General features: G+C 41.8%; 1 protein-coding gene across 6 annotated transcripts in view; it reads right to left on the bottom strand.

The window, feature by feature from the left end:
• The window catches only part of LOC102165696 (uncharacterized), a 207226-nt gene extending 196182 nt beyond the window's left edge, over window positions 1-11044 (bottom strand). For all 6 annotated transcript variants that reach the window (XR_014819862.1, XR_014819861.1, XR_014819863.1 and 3 more), the window contains exon 1: window positions 10921-11044. Coding sequence is in view for 1 of the 6 variants with exons in the window: in XM_084982254.1 (XP_084838380.1) it covers window positions 10921-10955 (35 nt within the window). In the remaining 5 variants the exon portion in view is untranslated. The remainder of the gene's footprint in view (window positions 1-10920) is intronic.
• Window positions 11045-13143: the final 2099 nt, after the last annotated feature.

The following is a 13143-nucleotide window of genomic DNA, read 5'->3' as shown; positions in this document are numbered from 1 at the left end:
CCGAGCGAACACTGGCCCCCCAAGCATAACTATTACCAGGAGAATTAAGATTCACCACTTTGATGGTTGATCTTGCTCCCTCCAATAACAGCCCTGCTCTAAAATCCTGGTAATTGTTCCACTGTGATCAGACTTTCCCCTAGCCTTCGGCAGGCTGAGACCCCACAGCAGCTAACTAATTGCAATTAAAATCTGCCACGTGAGTGGAAGAGAATAACATAAATTAATCAGTACATTAGCGGAATTACATTTAAATGTTCAAATGTGCATTCAACATAGTGGGACATTTTAAATTATAAAGCAAAGTGCTTCATTACGGATGCTGATATTTTAATGAGGAAATGTGATGTTTGGTTAAATAGGAGTACAATATAGACACTTCCTTAAAATTAGCATCAATGATGCATTTTTAATTCAAAAAACAAGTTGTGGTCTGCGTAATTCCTGCATATCAATGTGGAAAAATTGCCTGGAGCTGTGGAAACAGTTGAACATCTCATTCTCTGAAGAATTAATAATTCCAGCTGTACTAACTAGCACTTTATGTAAATTGTCAGATAAATCACCGCAATAAATACAGGTTTTAGAAGAACAGAACAGTATGCTTATCCGTAATTTATTCAATCATCAATTCATGTACACTGAAGCTAAAGGATATGAAAGATTAAACGTTCTAGGCAGAAAAAACAAAAAGAAAGGAAAGAGGAGATAATGTCTTTAATAGCTACATGGAAGGAGACTCTGGAATAAAGGTCCCATCCAATTTTACAAAAACCTTGCACATTAAAATAATTCTATGATGCATGTAAATGTTATTGTTTGTTTTCAAGTACACACAGTCAAAGCTTAGTAATCAACACACACTTCAGAGTTTTGAAAGACTTCCTTATAAACTCACTTTTTTATTTAATTGCATAAAACATAAAATTTAGGCAAAAGACATATATTTAAAGGACTGTGTCAGGTTGGCTTTATAATTTGTATGTATCACTTGAAGCTTATGATGTTGGAGGCACAAATCCAAAGAGAGACGTCAGAAGCTGACCTCCACTTGGTTTCTCCTCCTGTGCCCAGTTAGAGACGGGGCAAGCCCAAAAGGAGATCTTTGTCTTCTTCTGGGCTATCCTCTGATTTTATTATATGTGAGATGAATCCTTGCCAGTTTCTGTGATACATCAAATTCAGGGAAGAGCAGGGGGTGTTTTGGTTGGGTTTGCTTTGGGTTTTGGTTTGCTTTTTTTAAATTATTTTTTATTTTTTATTATTTGGGGGGGGGTACTTTTTAGGGCTGCACCTGCAGCATATGGAAGTTCCTAGGTTAAGGGTCCAATTGGAGCTACAGCTACCAGCCTACACCACAGCCACAGCAACACCAGGTCCAAGCCACATCTTCAACCTACACCACAGCTTACAGCAATGCCGGATCCTTAACCTACTGTGCAAGGCCAGGGATCAAACCATGTCCTCATGGACAGTAGTCGGGTTCATTACCACTGAGCCACAACAGGAACTCCCAGAGCAGGTTTTAACAACAAAGAATGCGCATATGACGACCCCACTTACTGTACATGTGAAACATGAGTGTTCATTTACAATTACCCAGGCAAATACCAACGAGAAATGGATATCACAGATAAGCAATATCAAACACAGACCAAAGGAAAATGCAAAGGAAACCTGTCTTCCACAATATCCACCCTCAGCATCAGAATTACTGCCCACTCCCTACCTAAACCCACTCATGAGTCTCTGTTAACATTGTCTTAAGTACAACTTTAGCAAAGAACAGAAGGTTCTAGCTGACTCCTTCCTTGGGTTTCGGAGCGTTTTTCTCTTTCCAAAGCAATCTTTCTCTCCAAACAAAAGCCCTTCCTGGATGTAATCACCCCTGCGGCTGACTTTGCTTATGATTATGGCAGCCTTTTGCCCCAGCTGATGGGAGGTATCCTCTCCCAGGTAGGTTGGACCATGACTTGTCAACCCCAGCGTTCGTAAAAAAATATCAGTTCACTTGGAAGCACAACCTCTGACTGTGGGTTTCAGCTGAGCCCAGTGATCCTGGGAAAGAGGGAAGGCCAAGTCCCATCTTTCTTTGGCTTATTGCAATGCACTTCCCTGCTTACATGACTCAGATAAGACTCATAAATGCCTCCCTTGTTTATCTAGGGCAAGGCCAGACACAGATACTCTAATTCCCACTACTGGCCTCACACAAGATCAGCTGAACTGTTTGTGCCCCATGATAAATCAGAACAAAATGCTTTTTAACCAAACTTTGGCTACACTTCATTCCTTCCTTCATGCCCTGAATATTGGCCTACCTTAGCCTGAGCAGCCGACGGCCCCTCCAGAGGACAGGCTGGCCCCTGGGCCAAATATTCTCTGATCCATTATCCATTGCTTCCCCACAATCCATCCCTCTAGCTTGCCTACTCCTTTCTATAAGGAAAAACCCTTCATCATTATCAATGGTGAAAAGCTGAAAGAACTCCCTCTGAGGTCAGGAACAAGACAAGGATGTCCATTCTCACCATGACTATTCAACATAGTTTTGGAAGTCCTAGCCACAGCAATCAGACAAGTAAAAGAAATAAAAGGAATTCAAATTGGAAAGGAAGAAGTAAAACTATCACTATTTGCACACGACATGATACTATACCTAGAGAATCCTAAAGACTCTACCAGAAAACTGTTAGGGCTCATCAATGAATCTGGCAAAGTCTCAGGATACAAAATTAATACACAGAAATCAGCTGCATTTCTATATACTAGCAATGAAATACCAGAAGGAGAAATTAGGGAAGCAATCCCATTTACCATCGCATCCAAAAGAATAAAATACCTAGGAGTAAACCTACCTAAAGAGAAAAAAGACCTGTACTCTGAAAACTATGAGACACTGATGAAAGAGATCAAAGACGGCTCAAACAGATGGAAAGACATACCATGCTCGTGGATTGGAAGAGTCAATAGCATCAAAATGACTATACTACTCTAGGCAATCTACAGATTCAATGCAATCCCTATCAAATCACCAAGGACATTTTTCACAGAACTTGAACAAAATATTTTAAAGTTTGTTTGGAAGCACAAAAGACCCAGAATAGCCAAAGACATCCTGAAAAAGAAAAATGGAGCTGGAGGAATCAGGCTCACTGACTTCAGACTATACTACAAAGCAACAGTCATCAAAACCGTATGGTACTAACACAAAGACAGAAATATAAATCAGTGGAACAGGATAGAAAGCCCAGAATTAAACCCACACCCCTACAGTCAACTAATCTATGACAAAGGAGGCAAGAATATACAATGGAGAAAAGACAGTCTGTTCAATAAGTGGTGCTGGGAAAACTGAACAGCCACATGGAAAAGAACGAAATTAGAACACTCCCTAACACCATACACAAAAATAAAATCAAAATGGATTAAAGACCTAGATATAACACCAGACACCATAAAATTCTTAGAGGAAAACATAGGCCAAACACTCTCTGACATAAATGACAGCAATATCTTCTCAGATCCACTTCTTAGAGTAATGACAGTAAAAACAAAAATAAACAAATGGGACCTAATTAAACTTAAAAGTTTCTGCACAGCAAAGGAAACCCTAAACAAAACGAAAAGACAACCCACAGAATGGGAGAAAATCTTTGCAAATGAATCGACTGACAAGGGATTGATCTCCAAAATTTATAAACACCTCCCACAGTTCCATACCAAAAAAACAAACAACCCCATCAAAAAATGGGTGGAAGATATAAACAGACAGTTCTCCAAAAAAGACATACAGATGGCTGAGAAACACATGAAAAGATGTTCAGCATCACTCATTATTAGAGAAATGCAAATCAAAACCACAATGAGGTACCACCTTACACCAGCCAGAATGGCCATCATCCAAAAGTCTACAAACAATAAGTGCTGGAGAGGGTGTGGAAAAAAAGGAACCCTCGTACACTGTTGGTAGGATTGTAAATTGGTGCAACCACTATGGAAAACAGAATGGAGATTCCTCAGAAAACTAAACATAGAACTACCACTTGATCCAGCAATCCCACTCCTGGGCATCTATCCAGAGAAAACCACAACTTGCAAAGACACATGTACTCCAATGTTCACTGCACCACTATTTACAATAGCCAAGACATGGAAACAACCTAAATGTCCATCGACAGAGGAGTGGATCCAGAAGATGTGGTACATATACACAACGGAATATTACTCAGCCATTAAAAGGAATGAAATACCGGCATTTTTAGCAACATGGATGGACCTAGGAATTATCATGCTAAGTGAAGTCAGCCATACAATGAGGCACCAATATCAATTGCTTTCACTGACATGTGTAATCTGAAAAAAGGACAGACGGAACTTCTTTGCAGAACAGACACTGACTCATAGACTTTGAAAAACTTATGGTTTCCAAGTGAGACAGGATGCACTGAGGGTTTGGGATAGAAATGCTGTAAAATTTGGTTGTGATGATTGTTGTACACCTATAAATGTAATAAAATTCATTAAGTAATTTTAAAAATTTAAAAATTTTAAAAACTAATAATTAAAAAAAAGGCGGGGGGAACCCTTTTCACCTAACTCTTGAAACACTTAGAGACCTTACGGTTATAGCATTCTCCCCTACTCCTGCAGTCCTTGGGAATAAAGTCCTTACTAAGGACAAACTTATTTCTTATTTGGCACCATCAATAGCCAGTGGTATCTAAGTGCCTCTGCTCTATGAGAAGAAGCTTTGTTATAATTCATATGAATTATGAGTTCTAAACCTGAGAATGAACTGAGGCTACTGAAAATCACTACAAACAATGGGATTTCTTTTTTTAAACGGAGTAAAAATTTATCATTTTGTGGACCTGGAAACAGCAGCCAACCAATTATACCAACCTCCACGCACAATGGCCTGGGTTCAGTCTGAACAAAGAATTAGAATGTAGTGGGTGTGTCTGCCCTTGCACAGCTCCCATCAGGGTGATAACGAATCTTGAATGGTTGGAAGAAAAGGAGGCACAATGAGCCTTTGTATATTAACCAGGCAAAGCTCAGAAGCAGGTGTAGGAACAAGGAGGGTTACAAAAGCTATCATTTCTTTACGGTCTTAGGTCTACTTATTAAAGTGCTTATTAAACTTTGCACTCATGTCTGTACTCATGAATATGTCTATAAATTATGCTTATTTTATTTTTATATTCCATAAATATATGTAGAAATATTCTCAGGAAACAAAATAATTATATTAATCACACAGTTTCCTCAGTCTACTAATTAGACTGGAGTATTTCATTACCTCCAGAAACAGTCATAAGTGAAACCAAAAGGAAACAGAAACCAAAGCAGAGAATGGTTTCTGTATAATAAACCAGAAGATGGCTGTGTCCAGTGGTTTGGGCTTAATAATGTGAAACCATTTTCCCATGAGTCTGTATTTATTGTGAGCTCCATTTTTCAACCAGGGCAAGAAATGACATTGAGCAAAGGAAAATAAGTCACAGCAAAACTGAAAACATGTTAAGTCCTGGTGTCTTTTATCTTTTCTCATCTTTTCAGTAGAAATGTTCTACCATATACACCATTTTAATAATCCAAAACAAAGCCCTGTATGGTAAAATAAACAAAGAAACAAAGATAAAAAGCCAATGTATTCCATTTTTAGGGCCCATAGGAATAGCAAGAAATATGACAACACTTCAGAACATAGTGATAAACTGGTTACCAAGAGCGAAAACTAGGCAGATGGTAAATGAGAATCACATACATAAATAAAAAGTTTTTTTGTTGTATACAGCTTCTTTTCATTTTAACTATTCAATAATTAAAATTACTGTAAACATTTTGTGAATAGAGCAACATTCATTTTTTCCTCACCCTTTTTCCTTAAAGGGGTAAGCAGCTAGATGCAGAAACAAAGATAAAAGCTCTTGGATGCAGCCCCAGATGGAGGAGAAATATTTGGGAAATACCTAGTTTCACTCACTCAGGCAACAAAATTTTATAAAAAGGTCCCAAATAATCCACAGAAGTGCAAAGTTCTGGCAACTTTCAAGACCCTGGTTCCGGCTCACCCCCTGCCCTTACTGTAGTCACCAATTCCGGCTTTTGACTAAGCTGGTTCTGCTGTTTGCACCCAGGAGTCCTAAGACATACCTGCTGCATGATTATGGTAACACTACTACCTAGCACTTTCTATGTCAGGCACTCAACATGCTCTTGGTACACAACCAATGAAACGGAGGACTAAAGAACCGTTCTTGTTCTAAAGATGTAGTATCTTAAGCTTAAGGAGGTTGGGTAAACTGTCCAAAGTCACTCAACTATGAAGAAAGGGTGTAATAACACAGAGCCAAGACCATCTGGATCTTAATCACTCTGCTACCCAGCTGCCCAGGACACCTGGCCCAGGTCTTGCACCTCAAGGATGTACAGAAGATGCCCCCCTTCACTGGTTTCCCTGTATTCCCTTGTCTCCATTTCCACAGCTGACTAACCCACCACAACATACCACACACATATACACACACCCCACACACTGTTGATAAGGTTCCAGTCAGGTCTTAGATTAGGATCTGCTTCAATTCTTTGGGTTAACATGGAATGTCCACCTCTCTGCACTAACTCATTACATATAGTTTAGCTATCAGAAGACACTATTTCCCCTTCTTTTTGCAACCTCTTGCTTGACATACCCTAAGGTCGTTCCCTCGTGTCCTCTATAATAGTGACATGGGGGAAAACAACACTATTGCAGAAAAGATTATGTGCTTACAATAAGCCAGGCATTATAAAATCAAACTGTGCCCCTCCCCAAAAAAGATATGTCCTAATCCCCCATACCTACAAATGTGAACTTATTTGGAAATACAGTCCTCTCTGATGTAATTGGTGAAAATGAAGTCATAAGGAGTGGGTGGGCCTTGGAGTCAATATAACTGGCATCCTTATTAGAAAAAGACAGCACCATGTGAGGACAGAGACACGCAGGGAGAAGATGGTCCTGGGAAGACAGAGGCAGATGTTGGAGTGATGCTCCCATCAGCTGAGGAATTCACAGGGCTACCGGAATCTAGAAGAGGCAAGGAAGGACCACTCCCACACGTTTCAGAGAGAGCACAGCCAGACTCCATGCTCTGCTTGATGTCAGACCCCAGAACTGTGCCTCCAGAACTGTGACAGAATAAATGTTTGTGGGTTTAAGCAGCAAAATTTGTGATGCTTTGCTATGACATCCTAAGAAACTAATACACAGGGTGACTCAGAGAGGCTAGAAGCAGATACATTAGTTTGGAGACTTGTGCATTTGGTGGCCAAGGTGGTTACAGGCAGTGAGAATAGATAATTTATTGACTAAGAGGATTTTCACTCATTAAATCATTAAGAAAAAAAAACTTGCTTTAATAAGTATTCAAATAGAAATTGGCAAGAGCAAGCACTTGAGGTCAGGATGCCCTGGAAGTCAAACTGAAGAGTTATTGCAATTGCTGCCTATCAGGAAAGATGAAGAAAATATTGCACTGTTTGACTTCTGTTCACAAATTAGAGGATGAGAATGTGATAAAATTTAAAACCCAAAGAAACAGAATCAGAGGAATTAGATAATATAATCCAAAATTCTTCTAAAAGGAAGCAGAAAATAAGAACCTGAGGAGTCAGGTCTCATAAAAGTTTATAGGCCTAGATGGAAACAGAGCTGGGTGACCTTCAACACCAAGTTCAATGATGATCCTTAACAAGCAGGAAGAGAGACTTGGGAAGCCTGAAAGCAGGATGGCAGGACAGGAGATTCCAGCCCTTATACCTCCAGAGAAACATCAATTTTGACAACCACTCAGAGACATACCTCTGTGAGAACCTATGAATCCAGTGGATGGGTCCCAAAGTCCTGTTTGATCAAAAAATTCACAGAAATATAACAAATGATGATAAAATTCATAAGGAATTACAAAATACCCTGAAGAGTCAAAGCAATCTTGAGAACGAACATAGAGATGTCACATTTCCTGATTTCAAATTATATTACAAAGCTGCTATAATCAAAACAGTATGGTACTGGCATAAAGACAGAAACATAGACCAATGGACTAGAATAGAGCCTAGAAACAAACTTATGGATATACATTCAACTAATTGGCAAGGGTGCTAAGACTATACAATGTGGAAAAGACAGTCTCTTTGGGTCTCTCTGGTGTTGGGAAAGCTGGACAGCCACACACGAGAGAATGAAATTGGACCTTTATCTTACACCATACACAACAATCAACTCAAAATGAATTTAAGACTTAAACATAACACCTGAAGCCATAACACTCCTAGAAGAATACATAGAAAAGACCCTTGACATCTGTCTCAGCAATAATTTTTTGCATATGACACCAAAAGCACAGGCAACAAAAGCAAAAATAAGAAAGTGGGACTAAATCAAACTAAAAAGCTTTTACACAGCAAAGAAAACAGTCAACTAAATGAAAAGGTATGGGAAAAATACTCACAAACCATATATCTGATAAAAGGTTAACATCCAAAAATATATAAGGAACACATATAACTTAATAGCAATAATAATAATAATTCCAATAGCAATAATAATTCCAATAAAAATTGAGCAAAGGAACCAAATAAACATTTTCCAAAGAAGGCATACAAATGACCAAGAAGTACATGAAAAGGTCTCAACATCACCAGTCATCAAGGAAATTAAAATCGAAATCAAAATGAGGTAACACCTCACACCTGTGAGGATGGCTATTATTTTGTTTTGTTTTGTTTTTTAAATATAATGAGTACTGTTGAGGATGCGGAGAAAAAGGAACTCTGGCACACTGTTCACAGAATGTAAATCGGTACAGTCATTATGGAAAACCCTATGGAGGGTCCTTAAAAATAAGACTATCATATGACCCAGCAATCTCACTTCTGGGTATTTATCCAAAGAAGTTGAAACTGAAGAGATACCTGCACTCCTGTGTTTTTGCAGCATTATTCATAGTAGCCAAATATGGGAACAACCTAAATGCCCATCAGTGGACAGATAGATGAAGAAAACATGGAATAAACATAACAGCGTAATATCGTTCAGTCTTTAAAAAGGAAATTCTGCCATTTGTAACAACATGGAATGACCTGTAGGATATCATGCTAGGTGAAATAAGCCACATATAAAAAGACAAATACTGTATCATCTCACTTATATGTGGAATCTAAAATAGTCAAACTCATAGAAGCAGAGAGTCAGAGGGTAGTTACTAGGACCTGCAGGGGAGGGGTAAGTGGGAGGCTGTCAGTCAATATATACAAAGCTTTAATTATGCAAAAAGAATAAATTCTGGATATCTAATACATAGCATGGTAACCACAGGTAACAATACTGTACCGTATACTTGAAATATGCTAAGAGGGTAGTCCTAAGTGTCCTCACCCCCTACACAAACACACACATATGAAGGTGACTATGTAAGGTGATGGATGTTCACTAGCTTCTCTGAAGTGATTATTTTACAATGCGTAAATATTTCAAATTATCAGGTTACACATCTTTAAATATATGCAGTGAAAACAAAAACGGGAAGAGAACTTAAAGCCAGAAGGACATGAGGGTAGACTACCAAATCCTGCCTGCTGGGATGAAACTTGTAGAATATCTTTGCTGTCATAAAAAGTCCCTTGACCACTGGAGGGAGGCGGGGTTTCACCAGTGTAATAACACCTGGTGTTTCTAGCAACGTCTACAAAGTAGGCTTTATTATTACTCAGATACGGTCAGGCCAAGAGATCAGGGGATGATTATCACTGAAGACATAGTTTTCCATCTCCGGGATCCAGGAGCAGGGGCCCATCCCATGCAGCAGGGCCACGCGGGGAAGAACTAGGCTTGGACAGGAGGCCAAGGGGAAGGGCGGGCAGGATGATGGATGTGGGTAAGGCAAACGCATTGCTTCAAGAATAACTGAAGGATAAGCCCACTACATATCCAAACCACTCCCTTTGGCGGGTGGAAATGGCAAATACCTCCCATAATTCTGAGCATAAAATGATGTGCACACCAAACCCTCTTATAATTACCATTCTTATCTCTGCAGTATTTTTCTTTTTTTTTTTTTTTTGTCCTTTTGCTATTTCTTGGGCCGCCCCTGCGGCATATGGAGGTTCCCAGGCCAGGGGTTGAATCGGAGCTGTAGCCACCGGCCTACGCCAGAGCCACAGCAACGCGGGATCCGAGCCGCGTCTGCAACCTACACCACAGCTCACGGCAACGCCAGATCGTTAACCCACTGAGCAAGGGCAGGGACCGAACCCGCAACCTCATGGTTCCTAGTCGGATTCGTTAACCACTGCGCCACGACGGGAACTCCCTCTGTAGTATTTTTTTCAAAGCTCCTTCCTTTGACTCTCCTTCCTTGTGACTTTCAATTTTAGGTGGTATTACCACAGATAAACACATATCATATTGCACATTGTGGACACTTTACAAGTAGAAATGTATCAGCTCTAATGACGTGGGCTCTGTGGAGAAAATGTGGTTTCTGTGGGAAGGAACCTGCAAGGCAGGCGGGTTTAGGACTGGCTACCATGAATGAGTTCAGCAGGCTCTGGGGGGCACGGCTGTCCCCAGTAGTCCTGTACTGGCCCTGAGGTGACGAGCAGGTGGCCACAAGGGCTACAGTTCAATGAAGGAGGTGGCTGGGGTCACGGGCTCTGAGTGGGTGGTCTGCCTGTGCAAGGCACACTCTCAGATGTCATTTGCCATCTCTCCGAAGTGGCTAATCCCTGCAGGCCCAGCAAGCTCCCAACACGTCAAAGCATCCAAGATACAGAAAACAAAAAAGCAGGATGAATACAAACTGTCACCTGGCAGAGCCCATGAATAATTATCGGGAACTAAAAGAATCGGGTCATAAAATAAAGTCTAACCTTTCTCTTTTCCTTTGTGCTTGGTCTGGTGTCATTCACTCACGGGGGCCGCGACCAGAAGCACCTCAGACCGGCTTTCCGGCGCAAAATGCCTGCACCGGCACCTCAGCCCCGCCGGGCGTGTGCACAAGCGCTGCGCACCACTCGCAAGCCAAGATGGCGGCGGCGATGGACCGTGTGCACACACGAAGGGCCAGCTCTGAGATCCTGGCGCCTTGAGTGTGGTGCGCATGCGTCGGCCCTGTGAAAACCCCGCCCCCTCCCGGCAAACCCCTAGGGAGCAGGCCCGCCCACCACCTGTCCTGGGGAGCAAGTGCTCTGGAGGGAGAGCTGCGCGTCTCATTATCTCTGATCACAGAAGGAAGCTTTCCTTCGCTTCTGTGCTGCACTCTGTTCTGCTGGCTTGAGCAACAGACAGCAGGGAGGAGGACCCTCGTTGGGGATTAACTTCGGAAGGTCAGTAACAAAGCTTCTAAGCCCTTCCTGAAGGGCCACCGGGAATGAACTGTCCAGTCAACTGGCCTGAAAATGGGAAGGTTAGGACCCTGCGAGGTTTTTTTTTGCGGGGGGGGGGATTGGGGAGGAGGGAAGGCGGTGAGAAGTGATTCAGGAAAGAAGGAAACTAGAGACTTCAGCCCTGTCCTGAGAACGCTCTGCGGACTCTTAAGAAAAGCCGGAACCTGTGGGTGAGGGAAGGTGCGCAGGGCAGAACAGGGACTCGGGGGGGAGACCAGCACCCACCCCAGCACCCTTGAGAATAAGGAACAATGCCCAACAATCGAGGTTGACATCCTCCAGTTTTTAAATAACTGGCACTGTTGTAAGAGGTGATCTGGCCACTAGGTCCACAGTAAGAGGAGTATCAATTCGAAAAGAGAAACTCGATTCCCATGATCATCATGAGAAATTAAACCTAGATTATTAATATGAGTATTTTCACCACTGTAGACACATCAGGATGGATCAGAGCCACCACACATTGATATGGAAAGATTGGCGTATTAGCTATTAACAAATTAATTTTTAAGATTTTTTTGCCCCTCAATTTAAAATTCCCTTGAATTTAAAATATTTTTTACTGGTTGGATAGGAAAATCCTGGAGAATTGTCAGTGTCCTTGATGATGTAAATGTTTTTGCCCTCAGGATAATCATTACAAAATGGTCATATCCTCTGTTCCAATGCTGATTGCTGGGAACTCCCACAGGGCACAGAGAATTCATCAGAGCTCTGTGCTAAAGGATCTGACTCCACCTTAGTCTGCCTTCCACCTGTATTATGCGACTCCCCTAAAGGTGACCCCAGCCCTCCATGCAGAGTCTTTGTTCAGGAAAACACCATGCTGCCAAATGGCAAAAAGTGCGTTGTCCCAACCACATTGCCAAACCATTTGCAATGATTCTCCACTTAACTCTCCTGCAGTTTTCCATTTCCCCACCTTCCTCCTAGACCCTTTCTGTCGTGTTTCCCCCCCCCAGCTTTCACTTCCCCATTGCCCCCTTTGGTTCCCTGTCCCTTTAAAAACCTGGGTCCCCTTGTCTCCATTAGAGTTGAGCTCAGTTGATACTGGGGTCTACAAAACTGTCTTGTGACCAGCATCAAGCATCCAGTGCTGGTTTTCTTGGACTTGACTGGAAAGAATTAACCAGAATCATCCAGTCTTATCACAAAAAGGTGTCTCCCCCTTTCCCTTAAACCCCCGCTGTAAGGTCCAGATCAGGAACTGGTATCAAGAGAATGATAGTCTCAGGTGAGCGCTGTTTCAGATATTCTTGAGGCCATGACACCACTGTGAGGTGATGTCACCACCAGTCTGACTGTCTCTGGGCCAGAGATGGGACTCCTGCAGCCCAGCAGCAGGTGACTTTGTGACAGCCAACTGCTGACCTAAGATCCAACAGGACTCAAAGTCAACTGTGGGACTAACTGGAACTGAAAGGTGCAATTTCATTGGGGTTAGTCTCCTATTTCTCACAGCTGTTGACCTGAAACAAATAGACTTTGCCAGATATTTCTCCAGCAAAATTGGGTTTATTGGGGATCAGCAGAGAACTGTAATTCAGGGTCTTGCAACCCCTGTGAGCTATGCTCAGGTCCTCACACAGCAGGGGAATTAGACTTTTTTTTTATGCTGTGCCCTTTGCCCTTTCTGTCCTCCCCCCTCCCCCCCCCCTTTTTTTTGGCCATGCCCACAGCATGTGGTGAAAGTTCCCAGGCCAGAGA

Source organism: Sus scrofa, chromosome 11, assembly GCF_054392235.1.
Source record: "Sus scrofa isolate SSC_HxYL_T2T_F1_AM1 chromosome 11, Sscrofa_HxYL_maternal_Yorkshire_Landrace_v2.0, whole genome shotgun sequence".
NCBI classification, from domain to species: domain Eukaryota; kingdom Metazoa; phylum Chordata; class Mammalia; order Artiodactyla; family Suidae; genus Sus; species Sus scrofa.
The sequence above is the reverse complement of the archived record's forward strand: the minus strand, read 5'-3'. Positions and strand labels throughout refer to the sequence as shown.